At 46.2% G+C, this 10098-nt stretch overlaps 1 protein-coding gene across 3 annotated transcripts in view; it reads left to right on the forward strand.

The window, feature by feature from the left end:
• LOC139060001 (neprilysin-like) overlaps nt 1-10098 on the forward strand; it is a 29833-nt gene extending 19735 nt beyond the window's left edge. For 2 of the 3 annotated variants that reach the window (XM_070538677.1, XM_070538678.1), the window contains 2 exons: nt 2842-2901; nt 7849-10098. In XM_070538677.1, coding sequence (XP_070394778.1) covers nt 2842-2901; nt 7849-9903 — 2115 coding nt within the window. In that variant the 3' untranslated portion in view covers nt 9904-10098. Of the gene's footprint in view, nt 1-2839; nt 2902-6518 lie in introns of those variants that run through there. The other variant, XM_070538679.1, reaches the window with a different exon arrangement.

Below are 10098 nucleotides of genomic sequence, written 5' to 3' on the forward strand. Positions count from 1 at the left end.
TGACAATGTAGTGACGAATCTGGGTATTAAGTTTGGCACAGTGAAATGGGGAATTATAATCTTCAATGAAGAGACGAGTAATAACGTGATATCAATTCAACAGGAAGTCACACCGATTGTCAAGCAATAGAAATACTTTGGTGTACGCATAAACGTAGGAAAGATCTACTCAAGCATCCACCAAGGTAATCTAAAAATGAAAGGGGAGCAGAATGTAGCAATAATGAAACAGAGCACTTTGGAGCAACGATAAATACGAGGTGGTGCGGAGAACTTGGGCAGGTGTAATGGCGCATGCGCTAACGTTCGCAAATGCAGTTCTGTGCTTTAAAAAACAGAAATCTTGTAGGGGTTGGAGATTACGCAAAGAGCGGTGGGCCGACTGACTATGAGGGCCCAGGGTAAAACCACAAATTAAGCAGTGCGAGGTGACATGGGTTGGGCTGCTTTTGAAGTCAGAGGAGCGCAGAGAAGATTAGCTTTGAAGAAAAGCCAAGGAACATGGATGAAAAGAAATGGCCGGCTAAAGTGCACAAATATCTGTACCTCAAAAGCGTGGACACGGAATGTACGAATAGATCAAGAAAGTTGGCAACCAAGTACAAGTGTAAACAGACAACCAGGAGCCATCGAAAAGGAAAGTGAGTGAGAAAGAGACGGCAAGTTATATGCGAAGCTTGGAAACAAAAACGACATATAAATTTATAAAACGGCAAAAAAGAAATCAGGATTCAAGACCTGTAGACAACGCAAACGGGAGCACCTTGCTATTTGAGGTCCGAGCTGGCTGCCTTAGGAAAAAAAAAAAAATCTTTTGATACAAATATGCGCCGAGCATGAAACATGTGTGGGCTGAAAAAAAAAAAAAAAACGCCCCGAAATGATCATTCGGCAACTCGTGATGGAACGCCAAGATACTGACCAAGTGAGTGTCTAACTTCTAGAAGCGTCGGGATTCAACACAGATGGAAAGACTGTCAGGTCAGTAGTCGAGATAAGTATACGAGACGACTGCAATATTGGCGGAAGAAAAGCAGAGAAGGAAATTGTTAGAATTGGAGTCATTGCAATTGTAGGTAATGGTACGGTGCAGTGATAGAAGGTTTTAAATTCGAAATTCAAGATCGAGATCAGATAGGCAAAAGGTATATTTAGTGATAGATGTAGTAAACCAGATTAAATCAAGCAGGCTAGGGGCCTCCTTGTCCCCCGACCCGTTTCAAAGGGGATGCCAATAAATAAATAAATAAATAAATAAATAAATAAATAAACAAATAAAACGTGCATATAGAAGTACCCTGGAGCAAGCTCGATAATAATAATAATAATAATAATAATAATAATAATAATAATAATAATAATAATAATAATAATAATAATAATAATAATAATAATAATAATAATAATAATAATAATAATAATAATAATAATAATCGATTAATCGGTGCGCTTGCATCAACGCCTCGCATAGGGATCGCCTGTCGATTTTTTTTGCATCGCAGCGAACGTACGTCGTTGTACGCATAGTCGCGTAGCACTGCACACGATCGGATAACATCGCACCCGCCACGATAGCCGAGTCGCTGTGGCGCCGAACCGTTGAGCTCGAAGTCACGGGTTCGATCGCGGCCGCGGCAGCCGCATCTAGATGGGGGCGAAATGCACAGGAACGCGCATTGCCAGGTGTTCAAAATTAATCCGGAGTCTCCTGCCACGGCATGCCCCGTCATCATATCGAGGTTTCGACACGTAAAACCCCTTAAATAACTATGTTTTATGCGAAGCATATTACTAGAGCTCAACCCAGCTCTTCAGGCGCGGCGGTGTCGCCTTCAATACCACGTGGCACCGTGACGTCACGACAGAGGAGAAACGGGGCTCCAACTCGCCCCGTCGCTCGCGGCGTCGCGGCGGTATATAAGCAGCTGCGCTTGCCTCTGCTAGACACTCACGAGGTGAGATGCCTCCTGGAGACAGAGCTGCTCGTTGCAATGAGAAGCGAAGGTTGCAGCGTGTTACAGAGACTGTTTCTAGGTGGCTTTGCTACGGCGCAGCGACTACGCTCGCCGCATCGGACGCGGTGAGCGTCGAGCAACGCAGCGTTCGGCGCGACAACGAAATGTGCGCCTGAGCAAGCGCCGCACGCCTGAGCCGACGCCGACGACACCGGCTTTTCTGCGACACGAGCTCCTTAACGCTGTCGCGTTAAAATAAAGGCTAGTATGCTTCGCATCCTGGGCTTAACCTTAGCTAAGCCACAGCCACTTTTTTTATCAACGAGAAGAAAGGGGGTTAACCGAGGGGCCCGATTTTTATTAGTCATATCATAAGAAGCCAACAAACACTGACACTAAGGACAATATAGGGGAAATTACTTGTGCTTAATAAATGGAATGTAGAAACGATAAGTTAATGGAAATTAAAGTGGATGAAAGAAAAACTTGCCGCAGGTGGGAACCGAACCCACAACCTTCGCATTTCGCGTGCGATGCTCTACCAAGTGAGCTACCGCGGCGCTGTTCTCCCATCCACTTTCTTGGGAAGGTTGTGGGCTCGGTTCCCACCTGCGACAAGTTGTTTTTTCACCCACTTTCATTTCCATTAACTTATCTCTTCTACATTACATTTATTAGGCACAAGCAAGTTCCCCTATGTTGTGCTTGGTGTCAGTGTTTGTTGGCTTCTCAGGATATGTTTTTATCAATTAGATAGCGTCGTACATTGTGACGTGCTCGCTGGTTCGGTAAATGCCAATCTACATAAATAGTAGCATGAAGACAGGCGTAGTGTTTTTTCAGGAGCTGTTGAGTAATCTTATTTTCCCTTTTTTTATTTATGCAGGATCACAGCAAGACTGGTGATCGGGATGCCTTGCAAACAATGCAATTGTCACGACGACGGGTATGACAGATTCACGTTTCGCGAAATTACCAGCGCAAAACAGACGAGGACGAAGTGCTCGTCCTTGCGCTGAATGAATCAAGCAACACGAACACCCTCAACTCGCGCAAGCTTCTCTTCTAGTTAGGGTATGGCGGAGACGATCGCAGTGGGGACTGTCAAAGCTTGGTTCATACGATAGTATATATAAAAAAAAGCAAGAAAGATTAGCAGTCGTCAAGTGAAGCTCTAAAGAGTATTGAAAGATTATGCGAAATATGGAAATGTAACGTAAACTAGGGCAATACATTTGCATTGCGCAGTATGTGGTCGGACACATTTACACAGTGCAGTCTGCAGTACTTCACATGGCAGACACCTTTAAGTGCCTTGAGTTAAATATAACAAAAGAAAGAGAGCTTGAGTTGGAACGACCACATCACGAAATTCTGCAACCAGCGTCCCAGTCAACAACAATTAACTGAATATCTGAAACACGTGAGGCGGACGCTTGAATACGCAAGCATTGTATGGGACCCTGTTCAGTCTGGATTGACCGATAAATTGGAAAAGGTGCAACAGAGGGCAGCCGGGTTTACACTTTCGGGTTGCACCCGCACAGACTCTGTTTCCTTAATGCTATACGCCGGCTAAACTTGCCAACGCTAGCCGAAAGGAGGCGCGCAGCTCAGCTGAAGTCTCTCTTCCTGATTACAAAAAAATTATTTCACTAAAACCATGCCTAACAGCACAACAAGGTAGAACGTTAAGAAGAAGACGGCACGGTCTTTATTTCTTCATTTTTTTAACAACCACAATCATCCAACAAGCTATGCTTGCTCCTTATTTCCAGAAAAAAAAAAGAATGGAGAAGCCCTCCTATAGCAATCTTTGAATCTAGATTCATGTATTGTGAAGGAACTGTTTTCATCTCCTTCACAATACAGAGAGTTCGAGCAGCATCAGACACGAGACTTATACTCCTCGTGTCTGATGCTGCTCGAACTCTCTTCATTAGATTTTTTTGACGACGTGTATATTTTTGCATATACTCATTTATACCGGGCTTTGCTCCCTTTTTATATGCTTACTACATGTATTTTTCTGATGTTTCTCAGTTTAATCATGTTTATACATATTTATTTGTTTTAATAGCTTGTGATTGTATTACTTACGAATTCAATCGTTATTGTACGTGCTGCTTCTCACTAACCGTGTAACTGTCGAAAGGCTGACAGCACAAGCAAATAATAATAGTAATAGCAAATAATAATAATAATAAAGGCTCGGCGCCGAGTGGCGCTTCCCCGTCATTGCAGGCGCATAAAGCACGTTTCACACGCAGCAATTATCTGGTGTCTCTTTCAGTGAGTTAAGATGTGGACAGCCATAGGGAGCTTCGGACTATATAGTTTATTTCTACGAGATTTTTATATCTAATAGGAAAGTCATTCCGTACATCGGAACCGAGCTTACTTTTTCGGCGCACGCTTTTACTTCAGCATAAAAAAAAATATGTAAATTGACACAAGGTGGTAAATGCGGCTTACGCTTATGCATTGCACGTCGTTTCCACCTTCAAAGAGTCTGCAAAATATATATTTTTTTCGTGCTTTTATAGGTGTCATGCCTTGCTGTGAGGCCCGATGAAACAGCATAGCAGTTTAGACCGAGCGAGCTAGAGCGAGTGTCAAAACGTCGCGATGCCCTGTTTTCACACGACCCCTTTCTGCGTCATGACGTCACGGCGCAGTGGCATCCTGGGAAACAAAACCGATACCGGCTGTAGAAAACCGTTATAATAAATTATTTAGTGGTAGCGTTTTTTTTCTCGTGCTTTGAGGTCTAGGACATTCACTTAATAGAAGAAAAAATCAAGAGTCGGCAAATCTTCTCAGTACTCATTTATGGCTTCCCCTTCTACGAGCGAAACAACTTGCAGTGCCACAGAAGGAACTCAGGCGCATCTTTTTTTATTAAGTCGAACGCCTTTCTAGGCTCATGGTGAAGTTTCTGTCAGCAGAGCTGACCGCCGGAGTGTCCGCCGAAGCGTCATCATGCCACATGAAGTCAGATTGAAGACAGATTCAAGAATGAAACATGATTGACAGTGACGGTGAATGATAATGTTATAATAGAGATTGGTAGAGGTTAATAATGACTAGTAATGACTAATAATGACTACTAATGACTTGTAATGACTACTAAAGACTCCGAAATGACCAATATGTCTAACGACGGCTTTTAATGACCACAATTGATTACAAGCGACTAAAAATGCTTACTAGTGAGCAGTAATGACTAATAATGACTGAAATGACTTGCAATGACTAGTAGTGACTATGAAATGACCAATATGTCTAACAACTAGTAACAACTTCAATTGATTAGAAATTTCTAAAAATCCTTAGTAATGACCAGCAATGACTAAAAATGACTGGAATGACTTGTAATGGCTACTACTGACTATGATGTGACCAACATGCATAACAACGCCTTGTAATGACAATTGATTACAAATTACTGACATGCTTAGTAGTGAGCAGTAATGACTAAAAGAAAGAAGAGATAGAGGCAAAAAGAAAGAGGCGAATGCTAAGAGGGGGAAGAGTAGGCTTTCGCCGTTCCCCTCTTAAGAGAGATCTTAAGAGACCTTGTAATTTTTTTAAAATAAGTGTTGCAATGTTGTCACTAGCTCTAATTATGGTGACTCAGTGAATACAGCATTCACGTGCGGCACGCGAAGTCGTGGGTTGAAATACCTGTCGAGGTTGGCGCATTCCAAAGGGGGCGAACACAAGGACGCTCCAGCTAGTTAAGGAAGCACTAACTAAGGAAGTGTACGTTAAGGAAGTAGCGTTAAGCATGCACTAGTGGTATAAACTAATCCAGAGCTCTCAACTGTGGCGACTCTCGTAGCCTCTGCACTGATTTCACAATCAATCAATCAATCAATCAATCAATCAATCAATCAATCAATCAATCAATCAATCAATCAATCAATCAATCAATCAATCAATCAATCAATCAATCAATCAATCAATCAATCAATCAATCAATCAATCAATCAATCAAATATAAAAAGAAGTAACTAGATGTTTGCTGGAAAATTGTGCCTTCTACTTGCTTCACATATCCAGCTTTCCTGGACATGTTGCAAATTCAAGCTTTGCAGCATGAAATGGATGTGTCTGTGGGCTCGGTAGGTTATGAAAATGCAACGAACGTTGTAATGTGTCTGATATTCAGTGTGGTGCTATGGCAACGTCATCCTTTAATATGGGTGCTGCTTGATGCATTCGTTTAGAAGCATTGAGTTACAACGGTGCAAAAAAAGAAAAAAAAGAGGAAATGCATTTCAAAACCTCTAAAGGTAAACGTGTGGCTAACATAGACGTCGCAAAACTTCAAGCATCGTGGCTGACTAGATACGGATGGACTCCGTGCAGGTCATTACACGACACGATCTGATGCTGTAGATGAAAGAGAGAGGACTCAAAGCTTTATTTTCTTTTTTTTTGGTTCTGCTGTGTTGCTCCGTAATTACCACACAATAATAGTAGACATGCTGACAAACCTAGGAACGTAGGCATCCAACAAACATACTAATTCTGATACTTATGCCTATCTCATTGCAGTCACTCAGCAGTACCACAGTACGTGGACCTGGTGCCTCCGCCTTTTACTCAGTGTTTGCCGTCGAAATCTCGCTGAATAAACGTAGCAGGGACTTTTGCACACAGCTGCAGTAAATAATTACGTTAGTAGGACATATCGCATTTACTAGTGTTAGGCCAGCCCTTGTATAAGGCCTGCACCCAGACTTTGGATTGCGAAAATTTGAAAGAAAAAGGTTTCGATAAGCGTCACATGCACCATGTAGCGCCTTCACGGCGCTACTAGGTGGCACTAATGCACGTCTTAAAAGTTGGTCGACTAATGTTAAGCACATGACCTTTGATGTTAATTAAGGCGACACGACACATTCATTAAGTTACTTGACATTCTCATTTGAATGCGTTGTTACTTCCTATTACTTGTTCTCTCTGCACTTGTTATAAGACTAAGTTAATTAAGCCATAGTTAAAATATATCTAGGTAATTAAGTCATTTGAACCCACAAACTATGATGGTAGTCAGACCCACGACCTTTGGTGCTAATTAAAATAATTTTAATTAAAAATAGTTCATTAAAGTAGAATTATTGCATACGAGCCTACGACTTTTGGTGGGAGTCAAGCCTTAGACCTTTAGGCGAAGGAAATTAAGCCACAGTTAATGAAGGTATAGTTATTTAGGACACTCAAGCCCACTACCTTTCGTGGGAGTCGAGTCGTCGACCTTTATATATTGCCGGATTTCCCGCCTCATGAGCCATATAATGCTCTCGCATTAAAACAAGTGCAGAGAGAGAACAGGTAATAGGAAGGAACAACGCATTCAAATGAGAATTAATGAATGTGTCGAAAGCGCGCAGGATTTCGCCTTCATCCTCTTTAGCGTGTGCTCAAGCGACTGTCGATTTTTCTGTAAACCCTAATTCGTCTATTAGAGCAACCAATCATGTGAATAACTGATGCTGCCTCGAATAATTCTCCAAGTCACGTCTCACTTTGAGTGGCGACTCAACACTGCCATGTACGATCGACGCCAACTCTCCGGCTGGGAGCGCGGCGCCAGCGAGGAGGAGGGCAGACTGTGTTTGTTGGATTCAAACGTAAACTCTTTCCGCGGCTCCCAGGGACGTAATACTTAGCAGAACCGATCGTTAGTGCGCATTGTATGCACTGCGCTCGTCTGCTCAAAATGGCCAGGCCTGGTGACGGGTCCTTTAACTACAATTAGGCATAATTACGCGTCCCTCTGCAAAAACCTCTGTCGAAACAGTTCAAGAAAGCATCGCTTAATTGTAACAAGTTGGTTGCAACTGGTGTCATGCTTTTTTTTTCTTCTTTCCATCGTATGCAGACGAGCTCTTTACATCTAAGCTCGCACAGGGCAAACACGCACAGGGCAAACACGCACACCGCCATCGTGTTGTTCCTGACGGCGATGACTGTCGCCGTTGCCGTGCTGCTCATCAGCAGATGGCTGGCCTACGTGCCCGTCGTGGGCTTCTGCGAAACTCCCGATTGCCGGAAGCACGCCGAAGAGCTGAAGGCCGCCATGGACACGAGCGCCGATCCGTGCACCGATTTCTACAAGTTCGCCTGCGGCTCCTGGAAAGCCGTGGGCAAGGAGAAATCAATGCTAGCGCGCGTCTTCACCTCGTCGGCCGCCATGGCGATGAAGGAGATGGAGGCGGATCCACAGCTGTCCGTGGTGCCGATGGCACCCCAGCACTACCAGAGTTGCATAGGGGGTCGCACCGACATGGACAGCGAGCTGGAGATCTTCAAGAATTTTAAGCGCGACCTTGGCCTGGATTGGCCCGAGAAGGTACAGAACGCCGTGGTCGATCCGCTGAAGTTGCTGCTGAACTTGAGCATCAACTGGAACTTTCACGTGTTCTTTAACCTGCGAGCCATGCCCGTGTACAGAAAGAGGAGCCAGACGCTTTACATGAGACGCGGCTTGATGACGCCCAAATGGCAGGACCTGAGCGAACCGCAAAAGTGGATAGCCAACGTCCGGGAGCACTGCGGACATCTGAAGGCCAAGCTTCCGGACAGCGCCTACGCGGAACTGGAAGCGGTGGTCAAGGACCTCATGAACGCCTCCATCAGCGTGCCGCCGGATGCCACCAACGACACCACGTTTGCGCTGAACGAAATTGAGCACTTCATACAGCCCGCGTCGAACTGGTGGCGGGACACGCTGAACGAACTCCACGGGCCCCAGTTCAGGTGGACGCTGTACAGTCCAGTGTCGCTCGAGGACGCCACCATCCTCCTGAACCTCGATCGCCTGGTGAAAAACTACGCAGAAAAGAGGGCGTCTCTGCTTACTGGGTTGGCGTGGGTGTTTGTCCGGCAGAACCTGTGGATGATCGCCAGAAAGCCGGAGCTGGTCCTCAATCTTGACCCCGCTGCGCTCGATATGGCCATGAAGAGGGCCTGCCTGAACTACGTGCAGTCGTATTTCGGACTCCTCATCTCGGCCAGACACATATACGAGCGCTACAACTCCACCGTCCGCGCCGCGTTGCAACAGTTTTACGACTTCATCAAGGCGGAGCTGAAGCAGCAGTTCCGCAACAGCCGATGGATCGAGGAGAACGTCAAGGCGAAGGCGATCGCCAAGCTGGACGAGCTGAGCTTCAACGCGATGCCCGATGACCGCTTCTTCTCGAAGATCGACTTGAACCAGCTGTACAAGAAGTTCCCCAGGATCCGCGGTCATTTCGTGGAGAACTTCATCGCCATATCCAAGGCGTACCGCCAGGTCATCGGCGAGGACAGCTTCATCAGCATCTTCTCGAAGCGGCTGGGCGGCGGCGACGCGAGTCGCTACAACTACTACTACAACATCGCCTACGTGGCGCTGGGCGCCATGGAGCCGCCGATCCTGTACGCCGACGGCGCGCCCTCCATGCAGTACGGGTCGCTGGGCCCGATGCTGGCGCAGTGCATGGTGCGCTCGTTCGACGGCCGCGGCGCGTTCGTCAGCAAGGCCGGCGACAACGAGGCCTGGTGGGGAGCGTCGAAGGAGTACCACAAGCGCGTCAACTGCGACTTCCTGCACGGGCAGGGCGGCCCGACCGGAGGACCCGGCTCGCGGCGCCAGGCGGCGCTGTTCCCGCTGGCGACCGGGCTGTCCGTCGTGTACGCGGCGTACCGAAGCGAAGTGGCGTCGCAGCACCAGCGCAAGTACGCCGTCGACGAGCTTCGTCTGCGGGGCCTGGAAGACTTCTCCGAGGACCAGGTGTTCTTCCTCACCTACTGCCTGTCCACCTGCGCGGCCAACAGCAGCGGCGACGCGTGCAATGTGCCCCTCCAGCACTCGACCAATTTTGCCCCCGCTTTCCGATGCGCGGTGAATAGCCGCATGAACCCGTCGTACAAGTGTCGGTTTTTCGAATGAACCGGCACCGCGTGCAGTGCTGTTTTTCGTTCTGCCCATTCTTCTTCTCTTCTAGTAGAGTTCGCAATTTTTACGCTTGCACACGATTGGCAAGGACAATCGGACTTATCGCGGGAACTCTTTGTACGTTTCTTTTCTCACTGTTTTCGTATAGACAGCTGATAGCTAACGGTTGTATTTTATTCTAGATACGTA

Source organism: Dermacentor albipictus, chromosome 5 (assembly GCF_038994185.2).
Source record: "Dermacentor albipictus isolate Rhodes 1998 colony chromosome 5, USDA_Dalb.pri_finalv2, whole genome shotgun sequence".
Classification (NCBI taxonomy): Eukaryota; Metazoa; Arthropoda; class Arachnida; order Ixodida; family Ixodidae; genus Dermacentor; species Dermacentor albipictus.